The sequence below is a fragment of the Miscanthus floridulus genome, chromosome 6 (genome assembly GCF_019320115.1).
Source record: "Miscanthus floridulus cultivar M001 chromosome 6, ASM1932011v1, whole genome shotgun sequence".
Taxonomy (NCBI): domain Eukaryota; kingdom Viridiplantae; phylum Streptophyta; class Magnoliopsida; order Poales; family Poaceae; genus Miscanthus; species Miscanthus floridulus.
Window position 1 is genome coordinate 69020797 of NC_089585.1, and position 17841 is coordinate 69038637.

At 46.6% G+C, this 17841-nt stretch overlaps 1 protein-coding gene and 1 pseudogene across 2 annotated transcripts; one reads left to right on the plus strand and one right to left on the minus strand.

The window, feature by feature from the left end:
- Positions 1-6790: 6790 nt before the first annotated feature.
- LOC136458354 (protein neprosin-like) lies at positions 6791-9078 on the minus strand. 2 transcript variants are annotated; one of them, XM_066458303.1, is made up of 5 exons: positions 8749-9078; positions 8244-8564; positions 7901-8119; positions 7635-7781; positions 6791-7314 (listed from the first exon to the last, which is right to left on the minus strand). In XM_066458303.1, the coding sequence occupies exons 1-5, from the start codon at positions 8929-8931 to the stop codon at positions 6934-6936; spliced, it is 1251 nt and encodes a 416-aa protein (XP_066314400.1). In that variant the 5' UTR covers positions 8932-9078; the 3' UTR covers positions 6791-6933. The 2 variants fall into 2 exon arrangements, with proteins under 2 accessions (XP_066314400.1, XP_066314401.1); XM_066458304.1 differs by having other exon boundaries at positions 8745-9055.
- A 5936-nt stretch (positions 9079-15014) lies between these two features.
- LOC136460659 (uncharacterized) lies at positions 15015-17548 on the plus strand (annotated as a pseudogene).
- Positions 17549-17841: the final 293 nt, after the last annotated feature.

Consider the following 17841-nt stretch of genomic DNA (forward strand, 5'->3'; position numbering starts at 1 on the left):
GAAAAGTACTAATACTCATGAAACAAAATAAGTATCATTACATTAGTTATTATACAATATATTTTCATAATAAATTTATTTGGAGACGTAAATCTATACCTAATAATAAAGAGGCAAAAATTCTTACCACCCTAAATTTTCATCCAACTCTGATCTCTACTCGATTTCTGGTTTCTATACTCTCTTTGAGTCACGCACGTGGACTTCCAATCCCATGTTAGTTGCTGGTTCCGTCCCCACGTTGGAAACTCCACCGCAAACTCCTTGCCTAACCGTACAAATCTCCAACTTAAATAAAAATCAAACTCCAAATTGGATTGAAATCAAATACAATAATGTTACAACGACTCGCAAAAATGATATGATAAATTCTCAACTTTATAGCCCCATCCAATCCCAAATAGGAGCCTCAAGGCGAGTGAAGAGGCATCGTCACCGGTGCCAATGTCCGAGGTCGCCGAGAAGGAGGCGGTGGTAAAGGAGCTTGGTGGCCTAGGTCGGCGACCTTGGATGAAGCAGACTCGAGAGCGAGCAACAGCGCGTGGAGGGCCGCGTCGGCGGTGGCGAAGGGCAGGCGGAGCAGTGATGAGAATTGCGGCGAATTAGGGTCCGGTGATGAGTATGCCTGCGACATGGAGAGGAGGTCGAGTGTCGCCTTTGCTGTGCATATATGTCAATGCGCCCACGTACGTTCCTATCTAGGCAGCCCGAGAAGGAAGGAGAAGGTGAAGCTAGAGATGATGGAGAGATCGACTGTGGCGGTTGACAGCTACAAGTTGTTGAGGTGGCCGTCGAAGAGCTACATGGCAGAGTTGATGCTGTAGAGGCAGCGGGAGTTGGCATCCTGCATGTGCGCGTCCGCCCTTCCAGCGACAGTGTCGGGCCGCGGTGATTGGAGCGACGCATCGACGATGATGAAGTGGATGGAGATACGGAGCGATGCCGTCCTCCACAGCAAGGCGCTCGATGCTATTGATACCACGCTTGATGTCCTCCGCATCCCTAAGCAGCCTTCCGGCACACGCGGACATCATGGCAACCAGCCATCTCTGAGCTGCCTCCCGCCATACGCGGACAGCATGGCCACCATGTCACTAGTGGCCTCCTTCGCCTCCCTCATGGCAAGCGACGGAGAGCGCCTTCTCACCTCATCACTATGGCAGAACCGCCTAAAATAACTCACTTCCGGAGGTGCTTGTCTTCCATTAGACACTAAACACCCCAAGAATGAGCTAATTTAAACAGTTCTGTCGAGCACACCCCGAAGGAGAACCCAAAAATCCACATTTTTCAACAGGATCATAAATGTGAGAATAAAGCTTACAATATTTTAGCCATTTCTTACATCACTTTTCATGCAACATCAGAGCATAATATTTATTGTTTATAACAGCGGAATATAACTAGGTTATTAGAGTTTGAGTGGAAATAAAATCATTTAATGACAAGTTAAACATTAACATGATGATCCGTTATATACATCATAACAGGTTATAAGTTTTTTCATTGTAAAACATTTTGGGTGAAAGTTTCAAATAAACTCTATGTCCACAACGTTAAAGAAATCCTCGCTGAGCCCACCAGGAGGTTTCCACACACAAGTGTTAGCTCCACATGTTCCTATCACCTGCAACAGGGTAGAACAAACCCTGAGTACTCAATTGTACTCCGCAAGGCTTACCCGTCAGGAGGAAAGAAAAGGCTCCAAGTATATGCAAGGCTATCTGGCTTGTGGATTTATTGCATCTATAGAAAGCATTACTAAGCGTGCATCCTTATATTCAATTTACTAGCAGTCATCATTAGTTCATTTACTAACCATTCTATGTAAGCACCTGTGCTAGTTTCAAGCAGGTGGTAAGCAATCAGAACCATTTTACCATCTTTCATATTCCAGTTCTTATTACAGTACGAGATCGTAGCCAAGTTGTACCGTATCACACGGCGATTCTAGAACCAATGTATCCCAGTTAGGTACCTCGAAACACACGCCCCGCTTATTACCCAGGACCCACCACTCTCCTATCAAGGGGTCCAGATCCCCGCCCAAACTTGGACTCCAAGCTCCCACTCCTGAGTCCCGGACTCAGTGTGGTGCTTAGACCTTCACCATCCCCGCCTCCAATCAGTCAGTCTCGAAAGAGCCGGAACCCAAGACAAGAGAGCAACGAGCCTTCCTGCCCCCATAAGTAAGTATATGCTCAGGATAATAAGTCTATGACCTGACTAGAATCCAATGCAACAGGACGATCCTCAATCGACATAGGTGGGACAAACGCAACCAGAGCCTCGTTCGGTTACCTAACCAAGTCCAAATCCAAATCCAAAGTATGGTCCCGCCCGGTCTCCAATTATTATCCACATATATTCCATGTGATACTAACATGATAATAGTAATAATAATATATTTCCTATCTCTCACAAGTGATAGGCAATCACTCGACTTCTATCGGATCCTATAGCATAGCAATCTACACGATCCTAACATACTAGTAGGACTCATAGGATAAGGATATATATATGCAAGTGGTTTTCATTCAACTCCTTAAAACTTAATGCACAAGCATAAGATAAAGTGCAGAATAATAGGGGTTATGCACCGGGGCTTGCCTGGATAAGATATAGCCAAGTTAGCTTTCATCTTGGTGGCATGATCATTAAGTCACCAACTGCTTCCGCTACTCCTGATGACTCCATGATCCAACATCGCTCCTATCATAAAATACGTGGATGCAACTTAGGGACATAAATAATCAACGGCAACCACAACTCTAAAATACGATTACGTCTCGCAAGCTAACGAGCTAGCTCTAATGACTAACATACGAAGCCATGTATCCACGTGGTCAAGTGAGACTCATTTTCAGAAAATGTTTTCGTTCTACAAACCTCCAATTATTTTTGATATTTGATTGATTAAATATATATTTTCGTATTAGGGCTCTTTTAGTTACCTTAATAAACTAATTCCTCTGGAGCTATAAAAATTACAATGAGCACCTAATATTGCTAGGAATTTACTGTAAAATTTTTAGGGCCAGTACTCCTACCAATTCATCACAATAATTCCTACCAGTTCATGTTTTGACAATATTAAGTACCTCAAATTAATTATATAGCCCCTAAGAATATTATAAAACTACGTGAACAAAATATACCCACAGATAGATCATGATTTTAGGAACCTAACAAAATTGATTTCATAATTTTTGGTCCACTACACAAATTTATATTGAATTTATAATTTGCCTTAGAAACTAAATTATAAAATGTTTTAGAATTCGAAACAGGCCGGCGGCAACCACTTTGTCCCTGGCGCGCCTGCTTCTGACGGCGCGGCTCACCAGCGGCAACGGTGGTTACGTCGGGCAACCAAGACCCGCAACGGCAGGCCAAAAGGGTCGATCACTCATTACGGCTAAACCCGCAGGGGTAGGCGGCGGTCAAGGACTCGAGCAGCAGCTGCGCGTGGCTAACTATGGCGGCGACGCGCCCGTCCCGATGACCTATGGCACTATCGAGTGGTGGAGATAGCAGGTAGGCACTAGTGGCTCACCGGAAATCATGCTGCGGTGGCGGTTGAGTCGGAGGGAGTTCGAGCTGAGCTAGCCACCTACGCCCGACGGTGCAGCGGTGCTCCGGTGCGGACAAGGTGGCGTCAGCACGTCGACAACGCACGCCCTGGCCAAATGGAAACGAGCACCGGATAGAGGAAGTTAACACGAGCTCAAAAACAAGCTCAATTTGATTCTTTTCCCACGGAGTGGGACTTACCTCAAACCTATGACTGGAGCAGCACCTATGGTCGGTGGTGACCAAATTGCCAAATAGGCTGCCTATGAGGCGCACCGGTGCCCTGATACGAGTCGGCCCACAAGCTGTCGCTCTTAATTAGCTGCTGGAGCGCTGATCCATGGTGGCGTGCAACAGACCGCGAGCAAGGTGAAAATGGCGCAGCTCAACCGATCATGGCAGGCAGCGACGGCTATGCTTGAACCGGCCAAACCCGGCCGAGGCCACGATAAATACGCGAGGGCAAGCTCATAGCACGGCTCAGAGGGAGCGGTCATGAGCTACTGGGATGGGATGGCTCATCTGAGCCGACAAGGTCTAAGGCCAGGAAACAGAGCCGCGCGCAAGCCGCTGCGCGGAGTAAAGGCACGACGCGACACGAGAGGAGCGATGACATCCCGACAAGGACAGGCATGCGACGAGGCAGGGAAGACCGCTAGCGACTCGATAATAGCTAGATTGGACGACAAGAAGAGCGCCATGTCGATCCGATGGCAGCCGCCAAGGAACTGGCCTGGCCCTGCACGCGGCGCAGCGACACGGCGTGGCCAGGACAGCACGAGGGCACAGGAAGGCGAGGGGCATGCCACGGCGTCAGCCGACACGTGGCAACGACACGTGGATAGGCCCGAGGAGAAAACCGCGGCTGGCAACAGCTGAGCCCGGCGCCCGCCACTCATGTACACACGGTGACCGCGAGCCCAGACATGAAAGTGAGATGGGTGACGTGCACGAGTTTTAAAGCGAACAAAAAACTATCGATTAACTCGACTAAAGTTCAACCAATTACTCTAACCCAAAGACGGTACTACCCACTAGCTAGCGAAGCAAACCACATGCCCTGAGAGCAACTTGAGAGAGAGATAGAAGCATGCCAAAATGAGCTCATTGCGCCGGCGCCAGTTCACGGACAGAGAGCCAACGACATGGTTCACAGCGCGTTCCAACGTAGTTTGGGCAATTTTTGCGAGAGCAACGTACTACCCAACAGCACAACCACGTGTACCAAGCTTGAACACTCACTTTAATGCAACCGATGATACCAAAACATAAACTTAATGTTTAGGCATTTTTGTTAAAATTTAAATGACAAAATAGCATTATCTATTATCATTTTAGACTTACAAGAATTCAATATCCGATTAGTACTAACCTCCCCTAACACTTTTGATTGAATTTTTAAAAGGTCTAAACCTTGCCAGATTCAACTAACAATTGTACCATGACCTAGCCCATACTACATACTAACTCTTAGAAACAAAATATCTAAGCACTTCCTAATTAGTTTGTCCAATATAGTTCGCCAAAGAATGATACTTTTAAACACAAGTTCAAGCGTTTGCCGTCAACGAAATGACCCTTCTTAAATCCCAAGTTCGATTTTTGAACTTCCCAAATTACTAACTAATAGTATTTATTCTCCAAAAATTAATGTTGCATTTCCATCTACTACACTTACACTCTAAAATTTATTCAAGTACTACATACAAATTATATTTAATTTTTGTTTATAAAAATTGCTTCCGTGCCAATGTTTAGAACTACTTATTCTACTCTTTGCGTTAGGATTTTTCATTAACACATATAGGCATTTTAGTAAACTAACTCACTATATTTATAGATCTATCTCTCAGGCCATAATCTCAGTGCTTAGCGAGCTCGTAACACCAGAGGTGTTACAATCACGGTGCCTCGCCCCGGATCACGTAGAACCAGACAGAGAGCGCGCCGTTGTGCATGGTAGCCTCGCCGGCGTCGCCACCGCACACACCAACTTTTAGGAAAAGTGGAGAGAGGAGAGTTCGGATGGGGAGATACAGATGAGAGAGAGGTTGCAGGGCAGGGGATGGATGGATGCACGCAGAGTTGAGGAGAAGATAAAGGTCGTCACGTATTTTTGTATTTGGATATATAATTAATATTAAAGTATTGTGTGTTGCTTTTATCAAACCAGGATTCCAGTCATGCATATGCATACGGGCATGTGACCAACATGTATGGCAATTAATCGGCCAATGCATGATCCATACAAGGACACTATCATATTAATGTAAACATTAACTTATATTATATTGTCGATGTTATGGTCATAAAATAATTAATTGTAGCTTAAAAATTTGTAGAAAAGATAAATAAATAAATACGTAGAATTTCCACCGTCGTGTTTTCATGAACATTTGATGAATTTTTTCTCCCGTTGCAATGCACTGACATATTTGCTACTATTAATATTATTTTCTATAAATTTGGTTAAATTTGAACTAGTTTGACCGACACGTTTTTCATAATTGCGTTCTTTTTTGGACGAACAGAGTGCTGACTAGTGTACCCCGGCCCCCTACAGGCCACACAGCTCTAGATTCTAGCTACAAATATATAGCATGGCATTCCGACTAATTCCGTCGTCTCATGAGTTTTCTTGTTCCTCGTTGCAGCTGTAACATTCGCTGAAGACGCGATCGGTTGTTTTGTTTCACCGAGGTGTTTGATTGCTTCTTGTAGCTTCGAATGTCAGCAAACAGTTTTACTAGCTTTTCGAGGTCGAGGTACTTGATTTGTTTTCGCTTGAATTTAGAAACGACAAGACTTTGCATGAGGCTCTGTTGCTTAGCGTCCAAGCGCGGCACAGCCCAGTTTTTCTTTTTCTTTTTCTTTTTTTCTCTTTGTTCATGATCGATCATCGAAGACTTTGAGTCAGAGGCAAGCAAGGTAAACTGGAAAGGAGTAAACAAATGTATGTATATACTGCTAGCTTGACTACATTGTTCAGGGGGCTTTTACATTACAACTCGATCGATCATCGCTACCTGATGAACTGGACTACGTTTAATAACTGGCACTGAACCCTTCACCCTTTTGTTTCAGACCACCAAGAAAATAGGAAAAAAATAAAAGAAAAAGAAAACTACATGATCCATGATTCTCCCTTTTGAGAAATTAATTAACCTTTGGTGGGAAGGAAGGAAAAGAAAATAATAACAAGAAAGAAATGACAAGAACCAGACCAAGAAAGATACAGATTCTTGACTTGAGAAGCAATGCAAAAAGGTAGGTATCCTCGCTCCTCCCCTGCTGCCAATGCCGTGCCCTGCATGGCTGCAACGTCATCAAGTAACGAGACGAGACGAGCTTCTAGTACTACTAGGTGCACCTGACGTTCCTGCCGGGGCCGCCGTAGTAGAAGTAGTTTCCCCAGACGCCGTTGACGCCGCCCTGGATGTCGTAGCAGTTGGGGTGGTCGGCGGTGACGTGGAAGCCGGCGGCGAGCGGGACGAGGCTGTTCTCCCAGTCCACCACCTCCAGGTTGCGGAAGTAGGAAGCCCGGCCGAAGCCTTCCCCGGCGAAGTGGCCGCTGCCCATCTGCGTGGCCGTGTGGGACCCCGACGCGCGCGTGTTCACCACCTCGCCGCCGAACTGCACCATGCTCGCGTGCGACGCCAGGTGGCTGAACAGCAGCGACGGCCAGTACCCCACCAGCTCGCCGGAGCCGAACTCCAGCCACCAGTTGCCGTGGTTCGGGTCCTGAAAGAAAGCCAGTAGATTTCAGGTTAATTTGAAATGAATGAAACAGAGAAAACGAAAAGAGGAGGAAAATTCAGCTCCACCACTGCTACTCATCATACTCATTTGTAAAAAAAAACTAACGCGCTGTATGTGAAAAGCCGTGCACTTGAAAAGCCGAAAGGAGGAAGCAAACTAAAGCAAGGACTGGAGTGCAATGATGTGCGGCGTGTGCTGCTGTCTGCCGCCTGCGCCCTGTGCAGGGAGAGGGATGGACGGAGTTGCCATTGAACAAGCTAGGACCGGCGGGGACCGCATACTAGATGAGACTAGATGCCTACCTTCCAGACGAGCAGGCTGATGTCGAACTGGCCGGCGTTGTAGGCGGAGGTGGGCGAGATGGCGGCGCCCATGGCGATGCGGCTGTTGGTCTGGATGAACCCCGAGCAGAGGAGGTTGTAGCACCCGGTGGTCTGGTACGCGTCCGTCTGCAGGTCAGCAGGTGTGGTTGGTCATCAGAGCAGTCAAGACTCGATCAAGATGCTATATGCATGAGGTGATGAGCAATTGAGCAGAGGAGGTGCGTAAAGCGAGTGCAAGTTCTCACCGTCCAGTATGTGAAGAACCTTGGCGCGTTGTCCCCGTACAGCTGCGGGCTGACCTGCCACCCTGCCTCGATGGTGTTGAGGTCGTTGCCGAAGGAGCCTGCGATGACCCAGATCTGCGACAGGCTGAACTCCGACGCCGTGCTCACCTGCGGCGCCCACACGCTGATGCTCGCCTTGGCGCCGTAGTACTCGTCGCCGGCCACGTACCCTACCGCGTGCTGCATGCGTCAGGGACGGCGGTGCACACGTTAGCTAGCTTATCTATTGCCTCGATCTGAATGATGTCAGGCTGTTGGAATAAATGCAAGCGGGATTGGACCCCCAATTCCCATGATCCCATACCTCGTGGCCGCCGGAGACGGAGTCGCGCCGCACCCTGCCTGCGGGCGCCCTGCCGAACCGCCTGACGGAGCTGGCGCGGAGCACGTCCGACTCCGTGACCCGCCTGATGGGCACGGACCCCTCCGGGCACGCCTCCCCGGACGCCGCCCACAGCTGGACGCCGGCGTCCGCGGTGGTGTCATTGCTGGGGAAGCGACGGTGGTGGTGTCCCTTGGGCCTCGCCGGCGGGTCCGCCAGTGGCCTCTGCCCGCGCAGCCTTGGGTGGTCGAAGGCCGGCTGCATGTGCGCCGCCACGCAGTCGATGAGGTCGCCGTCGGGGCTCTGCAAACAGACAGACACGCCGACAACCGAGCAAGCAAGGTCACTGTCAGTGTCGTCATTGCAAATAATGAACGCACAGACACAGACACAGACACAGACACAGACACAGACACAGACACCTCGGCAACGAAACAGAGAGAGCAAAGCAATGCAAGAGCAGAGGAGGAGAGGTGCACGCACGTGCCTGGATGGTCCGGAGCGCCGGCTTGTTGAGCCTCTTGAGCAGCGCCTGCACCCTCCTGTACCGCCGGAGCTCGTCGCCGGGCCGGAACCTCTGCGTGTCGTTCGCCGCGGTGGCCCAGCCCCAGCCGGCGGCAAGAAGAAGCGCGACGAGCAGGAGGCGCACGAGGTGGGCATAGGAGGCCATCGTCGTCGTCGTCAGTGCGGCGTCCTGCTGATGACCGGCCTGTGAAAGGTCCTGCAGCTGCAGTTGCAAAAGAGTGGCTTGTGCTCTTGGCTGCTCACGCGCTTCTTCTTCACCCAAGCAGGCGACGAAGAATACATTGGCCGGTTCGGTTCCGCCTGTATGTGACTGCTGCTTTGCTTTGCTTGCTTGCGAGCTTGGGAGTTGGTGCCGCTGTCGCCACAAATCGAGCTGGGCGCCGGCCGGCAGCGCGCGTGGCTCTGAACTCTCAAGTGATAGCTGGCGGGTCGTCGTTTTGGTTTGGCCAAAAACGAACGAAGGAGCACTCTTCCTCCCTCTACGCAACGATATCTCTGCTCTCTGCTGCTGCTCCCAAGGCTCCTGAGGCGAGCACACCGGGGGCGCTATATAGCATAGCACTGCCACAGTGCCACTTTCAGCCACCTATCTAGGCTGCTTATCGATCATGGTGACGACTGACGAGGGATAGAAGAGAGAGGAAATCTCAGTTAGATTAGCCATAGGGGGCCGAGCCGGGGCCGACAAAGCATGAGGCTTTGCAGCACGAGGCAATTGAGTTGGGTTGAGAGGGAAGAGGAATAATTTACTCGGTCAAGGAATGAAGAGAGTGTGGGTGTGTGTGCTTTTTTGGGGGGAAAAAAGGAAGGAGGGGGCGCCCTGCCCAACCAAACGTCCCCCAACACAGGTGTGGAAGTGCCCATGCCATGCAATGGAGTGCTGCGGCTGCGCAAGCGCCATGCAATGAGCGGCGCCATCATGCTCATGCCGCCGGGTAGCCTGTTTAATTAGAAGTAGTCCAAGTCCGGGGTGAGTGTTTGCAAGGAAAGGCACGCATGGCATTGGCAATTTGGCTTGGATAGATGGACATACTCCACAACTCACCTCCCATGTCGTCTGTGTTTTGTGTGTGTCCACCACTCAACCGGTTAAAGGGACAAACAGGCAAAGCAGCAGCAGCAGCTGTGGTCTCGTCTCATCATACGCCGGGGATACTTGTAGGATGGGTATGTAGGCCAAAGGGGTATGCATACTCTTTGAGTATTTGGCATATCTGTCGTAAGTTGACATGCATCGATCAATTGATGAGGGCGCGAGCGTCTGGTAAAGCTGTTGTCCCCTCCTCCTTAGCGAATCCGATGCCGAACATCTTTTATTTTCCACTATGCATGTCGAACACCTTCGCGGAATTACTCGTCTCATCAGACGACTGATCAGTCACCAGTGTACAAGCAGACCATGTTATGGGACTTCCATACGGTGGGCGATCGAGCTCTCAGGTAGCACTATAACTGGACCAGTACGGTTAAATTCCCCCATGCAACCTCTTATTTCTTTTATTAGGCATATCTTAATGGGCATTAAACTGCATTGATGAAGAAAAAGATGATGAAAATTCATAGGAGTAGAGAGAGTTTTATGGGGATGAAACTCTTCTGCGCTGTTTTCAAAATATTAATGTGTTGAAAAATGGGCCATAAACCCCCCACTAAGACGCTTGACCATCTTTAGTAAGATTTGGGCTTCCCTACAAACGGAGAAACCAAGAAAAGCTGCATTTTGGTGGCTTTGGCTTCTGTCCCGAAATTAGCTTCAGTTTCATTGTTTTCGGGGTCCAAAAGTTGCTCCCGCGTGTGCTCGTTTGGTGGGCTTTTAATTAAGCCGATGAAGAAGCCCCTATATATACTAAGGGCCTCTTTGACATGGCTTATGCTGGCTTCGGCTTCATCTATTTTGTATAAATCGAGGCACTGTAGCGTGAAGCCGTTTTGTAAGCCGGGGTTAAAATGAACTAGAAGCCGGAAAAAACTAGTTTTTCTGGCTTCACCGGTGAAGCCGTTTTGGATAAGCTGTGCCAAAGGGGGCTTAAAGCCCCGCCAAATAGAGCATTATATAATATATATATCAGGATTTCAAACAAAAACATTGAAAAGTATTCAATAACTACTAATATATTATCAATTGCTGCAAAAATCAATATAGAAGTTTTTCTTGCTAAGGACATGCTCTCAAAAAGCAACAAAAGATAAGTGTCCTAAAGAGCATAATGACAGTTAAAAAAGAGAGCATAATCACAAACTAAGCTTTGAGCCTATAAGAAGACAACCATCCTTTTTTTTTTTGTAGCAGCTCCATTGTCGTAGTCTCCAACAGCCGACATACTCACTTCAAATTTGATTGGTCAGTCTCCTTCTCATGAATGGACCAAGACCGTGTCCAATAAGTCAGCCTCAAAACAGCCTGTAAATAAGGGGGTAATTATCTTTTTTGTCAAAATTTACATCCTTTTTTTGTCAAGCATATAGGAAAAAATATTGCAATCGTCCCTACTCGAATTTGATATCACAATTTTAGTTCAGCTTATTGTAACCACTTTTGGAAATATATTAGTGTTTAATATGTGATGTATGAAGCCATTGATAGAACTTTCAAACATTAAGCATGGAATACTTTTCTAGTATTTGTTGGTAAAAATGTCAACATTCGACTATTTCAACTCTTAATACACCCTATGGAGAAAGGAAAATAAGGAGCACATATATGTGTGCACGTTTGTGGATGTCTGTTGTGTAATTTGTAAACAAAACAGCATAGCTTTAATTCTTCAAATCCACTAATTATTGCCACTACGTTATAGTAAACTAGTTTTAGAAAATGTTTTCAAATTTTTGAAAATGAGGCATTCTTATCTATCTAAAACGTACAAGAGGTAATTAGCGACCCTTAAGGTCTGTTTGTGTGAAGTCATGAATCAGTTTTCAAATAACAAGCAAGCAACATATCCAAATTAAAATAAGACCCCCTTAGAAAGCAGGTTTTTTTTTCTTCTAATTTCATGTTTTTCCAATGAAAATGAACTGATGTCTGTGAAATTTTTGTATAACTCATGTGAAATTCTTCGATTTCAAAGGGGACCTAAATCTGTGTATGCATGCAGCTTGCTTGAGCACTTTAAACCCGGTCAATCTTCAGGTACACAGGTGTTCTCATTGGACCGAGGGGGCAAGCAATAGAATGCAATTAATGGGGCACAGTCCAGTGGCTTTGGCCTTTGGGTTGGGTCCCCTCTTCATCTTTTTAATTTGGGTGCTCTATTCTCTTCTTTTCACCCATCTCCCCCTTTATCTCATTCATTGGGTTCTGCAGGGAGCATGCTTGCTTGCTCCTATGGCTATGGCTGTGGCCACTATACTCATCAGAACTCTCCTTTGCTGTTCATCAGCAGCTGCCTGCTGCTTGGTCCTACATGGAATGAAACTCTGATTGTCTCTGTCTCAGAGGTCCCCAGATCTCCATGTACATGCTACCTTTCACTGCTTCCTAGGTCTTCTATAAGACTACTCCCTCCAAAAAAAAAAAAACACAATTCTAGTTTTAAACCCGAACACGAAAAGCTAGAATTGTGTTTTTTTTTTGGTCGTTCAAAGGTACAATTGCGTTTTTTTCTGGACTGAGTGAGTACATGCTCCAAACATTTTTTTTAACCCTGCATACATGCATGGGGGCAAAAAAGGGGCTTCTATTGTGTTTGTTTGCACTTTTTTGTGCCTTTTGGTGTTAGTGTGACAAACGCATGCATGGAATGAACAGTGGCTCCCAGGTAGTAAAATTTGAAAGTGTTTCGCTGCCTCCGGTACCAAAAACGTTTCTTGTCCCGTCTCGGGATCTGTTAAGTTTTCCTTATCGTGCCTCTGGGTTTCATACAAGGTTCAAAATAAACCTAACATGCGTGTTCTACAATGAGAAAAAAAACCCTTTTTCCTTATGCGACGACTGAATTTGAAGAACAGTCAGTATCCAAGAAACCTCTCTGCTGTGCCGGTCATCATACACTGAGATGGTCTGAATCCAGTAGCTCTTGTGCAGACATACTAGAGAGCCCCCCGAACCTGATACGGAGCAACAGTTTCTTGCTCTACTTTTGGCTGCATCTGAGTACACCGTACACGCACGCATGAACAGGCACAGATCCTCTCTCCCGGAACTCAATCCCGTTTCAGCCTGCAACGTATCGAGCTTAGATTACTGAGCTGATCTCTCTCGTAACCCTGCCATGAGAGCTTTGCTGACGAGTATTCTATTTTTACCTCCATCCACTGATCATCGACTGCACTAACCAGCAGCAGCAGAGGTAATCATGCGCTTCATACTCTGCAAAGCCCTTTGCAAAGCGATCGGCTAACGTGGGGCCGCAGGGTATCTCACTGTCCTGGATTTTGAGAGCAGTTTTGTTTTCTTTATTTACTCGGAGCACTAGCAGAGCAGTGCTGTGCTGGCAGCTCATTAGTTGCATGCCCCACTTTGTGTGGATTCAGAGTAAAGAAAACGCAGAGGGCAGTGCTAAGCCAGATTAATTAGCTGCATTGGCTGCATCTTTCAACCGTGTAATCTATGCGCCTACGTCGTGTCAGACAGACAGCAGCCTGTTTGCTGGGTCGTAAACGATCGTAAATTTTTAGTCAGAACAGCATTTTTCTCTTACACCAAACCAACCAGCAGTAATAATCCACGATCGTATACGATCATTTCAGCCCCAGCCGAACAGGCTGCAGGATGATCTAGCTCGCAGCATATATGGTGGCAGTGATGCAGTCACGCCCCGGAAAAACGACCTGGCCAGCACCCCGACGTTCGAACGCCCATGCAGCCCACATCCGCCCGCCTCGTTCCGACTCGCACGTGATGCTGCGCCCGCCGCTCCTCGCGTCTGGATGGATGGCCGCGCAGCCCGCACCCACCTCGCATGTGCACCCGCACCCCCCCCCCCCCCGGCGTCCTGCTCCTTTCCCCTGACCCCCTCCTATCTTTCCGCGTGGGCGGGACCCAAGAGCCGGCCCCCAGCTCGTTGCGCCCCTCGTCCGTCGATCCCCAGCTCTGACGCGCCCCATCCCCCGCTACGCCCTTCACTCAGCGTGCCCCATGAAACACTTGGATGCAACATGCGTCAGACACAGATGAAACATACTATTACAATATTTGTGTGAAACATATGCAACATCGAGATAAAAAAAACTTACAATATGTGTATGAAACATATGCAACATCCAAAAAAAATATTTACAAGATGTGTGTGAAACATATGCAACGTCTAGATAAAACACTTGCCGCAACATACGTCTGAAACAGATGAAATATTTTCTTCAAAACGCTTGCAATGTACCATTGAAAACACTTAATATGCCACATATGCAACATCCTAATCGACTTTTGCAATATCCATATAAAACAATTGCAACATACCTCTAAAACACATGAAACATACATTTGCAACATAGGGGAGGGGAAGGCCGGGGCCGGTTGATTTCGGTCGTCAGGGTGATATCCGGCGGCGCACGAGCACCACCAGCTTCGGCCACGCTCGTGGGTTCCCTTGGCTCGGCCGCACGGGCGGCGTTAAGGGTATGCCTGGGTATTCCTTGGAATACCCAAGATTTTGGTACAAAAAATAAATACATGTATACTTATATATATATATATATATATATATATATTCTATTTTCTAAAGGACCGAAAGCCCACAAACAAAGTAGCAGCGAGCAGGCCAATTTGGCCAAAGCCCAAGCGGCCAGAATCCCTCCCGTAGTCCCGTCGGCATCCCGTTCACAAGTTGCGACTCCTGTAGTCCCGTTCTTCGCAACAACTCTCGTCCCAAGCGGCGGCGGCGCATCTTGAATTCTCGATCTGCTGACTGCTGCGGCAGCGGGCGACCGGCGGCACATCGACACATCTCGATCTGCTCCTCTACGCCTCTACGGGCGGCCGGTGAGGCGGTGACCAGTAGCAACAGGCAGCAGCACAGCGTCACCGCAATTGCAGCGGGCGGCCGCGCGGCACATCTCGATCCGCTTCCTCTACGCCGCGGGCGGTCAGTGAGGCGGTGAGGCAGTGACAAGCAGCAGCAAGCAGCAGCGCATCGTCAGACGTCAGTTCGTCACCACAATTGCAGCAGGCAGCTAGGTAAAGATTTCATTTTCTCCTCTAATTTATTTGTTCTTGCTAGTGCTATGCTGAGTGCTACTTTGTTTAGTAATTTTCTAACATTTAGTTCTTTGTAAATTGTAGTCAAGATGAAGAAGGATAGTAGTAGCATATTTGCATTATGGGAGAAAGCTGCCAAGGCAAAAAAAATAGAACCCACATCAACACCAAATCCTCCTCTTGTTCAGACTGAGAACAATCTGCAGGTAGCACTTGTGCAAGCACAGGATGATGATGAAGCACTGGCAGTGGCACAGTCCGCTGTTGAAGCAAATGATGAAGCTCCTCAATCAGACAGAGGCTCCCCAACTCCAATTGTACAAGATGATGCAGCAACTGATGAAGAGGGTGAAGTTGGAGCAGATTTGGAAGCACTTGAGCATGATCCTGGGAAGCGAATACCCATCTCAAGGTATGATGTCAATGACCAGGATAGAGTTAGAAGGAGATATATTGAGTTGGGTCCATGTCAGCCAAAGAATCATGATTTTCAATATAGAAATATAAGTGGTCATCCACGTCGCTTTTGCCCAGCTTGGTTTAAGCAACATAAGTGGCTTGAGTACAGTGTAGAAAGAGATGCCGCTTTCTGTTTTGTTTGCTATTTGTTCAAGGATAAATCAAAATGCCCAGGTGGAGATACATTTGTGAATGATGGGTGGCGAAACTGGCACCTGAAATCAAGATTGAAAAAACACATGGGTACTGTCAGTAGTGCTCATGCTGAAGCTCAAGAGAAATGTGATAGGTTCACTACACCAACAACATCAATTCGGGAGTCTATTGCTTCAAACACCACACAATACAAAGCTTTATATAAGCTTCGTTTGACATGGACACTCAAGTGTTTAAGGTTTCTATTGCGCCAAGGCTTGGCATTTAGAGGGCATGATGAAAGTGAAGACTCGCTAAACAAAGGAAATTTCCTTGAGCTTTTAAATTAGCTAGCAGGAAATTTTGAAGAGGTTGACAAGGTGGTTCTAAAGAATGCTCCACAGAACTGTAAGATGACATGCCATGATATACAACATGAGCTCATCAAATGTTGCGCATAAGAGACTACTAAGCTACTAATTGAGGAACTTGGTGGTAAAAACTTTGCAATACTTGCTGATGAGTCTGCTGATGTGTACCAGAATGAACAACTAGCTGTGTGCTTGCGTTACGTTGATAAGAAAGGAAGGGCAGTTGAAAGATTTCTTGGTATTGCACATGTTGAAGATACTAGTGCTATGACACTTAAGACTGTAGTGGAGCATATGCTTATGAAGTATAATTTGACCTTTGCAATGGTTCATGGGCAAGGATATGATGGAGCTAGCAATATGAAAGGTAATTCTAATGGGCTAAAGAAACTAATTATGGACGAGTCTCCATATGCTTATTATGTTCATTGCTTTGCTCATCAGCTACAATTAACTCTTGTTGCTGTTGCTAAGGAGAGTGGGGATTGCACATGGTTTTTGGACAGCTTGCTATCTTGTTAAATGTTCTTGGCAATTCTTATAAAAAGATGAGAATGCTTCGAATGGCTCAGGCTGAGGAACTAATTGATGCATTAGAGTTGGAGGAAGTAGAAACCAGAAGGGGTTTGAATCAAGAAATGGGTTTGGGAAGGCCATGTGATACTCGATGGGGCTCTCACTACAAAACTATGATGCATGTTATCCTTATGTATCCTGCAATCAGGTGTGTTCTGGTGAAGATTGGAAAAGAGTACACCACAATGGATGCCCAATTAGCTATGACTATGTTGACATCATTTCGATCATTCGAGTTTGTATTCATGGCACACTTGATGCAAGAAATATTTGGTTATACAGAGGACTTGAGTAGGGCTTTGAAAAAGAAAGATCAAGATATTGTGAATGCCATGGTTCTTGTTGATCTTACAAAGTTTCATTTGCAGTGCTTGCGGGGAGAGGAAGGATGGAATGATTTTCTTCAGAGGGTCACTTCTTTTTGTGTGAAGTACAAGATTAAAGTTATTGACATGGAGGGTCCTTATTATCCTGTTGGGAGACCTAAAAGAGGGTTCTATAATGGCACAATGAACTATCATCGCTTCCATGTTGACATGTTTGTGAGCGTCATTGATAGGCAACTTTGAGAATTGAATGATAGATTTAATGAGGTAAACACACAACTACTTTCTTGCATGGCAGCATTTAGCCCACTTGATTCATTTGCTACTTATAATCAAGCTAAGTTGGTTACACTTGCTACAAAGTTTTATCCTAAGGATTTCACAACTGAGGAATTAGGGAAACTTCCATGGCAGCTTAATATGTACATTTCTCATGTTCGTAGAGATGAAAGGTTTAAAAATTTGAAGAACCTATGTGAGATTTCAGTTAAGCTTGTGGACACACAAAAAGATAAACATTATTACGTTGTTTACAAGCTTCTTAAGTTGGTGCTAATTCTTCCCGTAGCCACTGCTAGTGTTGAAAGAGTGTTTTCCACAATGAATTATGTGAAGAACAAGCAAAGGAATAAAATAGGTGATGAATATTTGAATAATTGCTTGGTTACATTTAATGAGAAGGAATTCTTCGGTCAAGTGAAAGATGAGGATATCATCGATCTCTTCCAACAAGGGGATCGTAGAGTTATATTGTAGTAGTCATTACTGTTTTGTAATATTTCTTAATATTTATGTTTCGAACTTCTACTTTGGTTATTATTATGGATTTGCTAAATGTTATGACCATTATAAATTATCGTCCATTGTATTGCTTATTTGCTTCGAAATTTTATGCATTTGGCATACCCAGCCGCCAATTCCTGGCTCCGCCACTGCTCGGCCGGGGAAGACCTGAGGTGCCACGGCATGTGCACCACAGCGGTCATGGCGGGGTCAGCGGTGCACCCGACGGTGATGAGCGACGTACGGACGGTGAGGGAGTGAGCAGC

Excerpts from the sequence above, each read along its gene's own strand:
- LOC136458354 (XM_066458303.1), bottom strand. The coding sequence starts at position 8,931 with ATGGCCTCCTATGCCCACCTCGTGCGCCTCCTGCTCGTCGCGCTTCTT. Across the intron at positions 8,120-8,243 it reads CCGTCTCCGGCGGCCACGAG|CACGCGGTAGGGTACGTGGC; the intron begins GTATGGGATCAT and ends TGACGCATGCAG. Across the intron at positions 7,315-7,634 it reads TCAGCCTGCTCGTCTGGAAG|GACCCGAACCACGGCAACTG; the intron begins GTAGGCATCTAG and ends GCTTTCTTTCAG.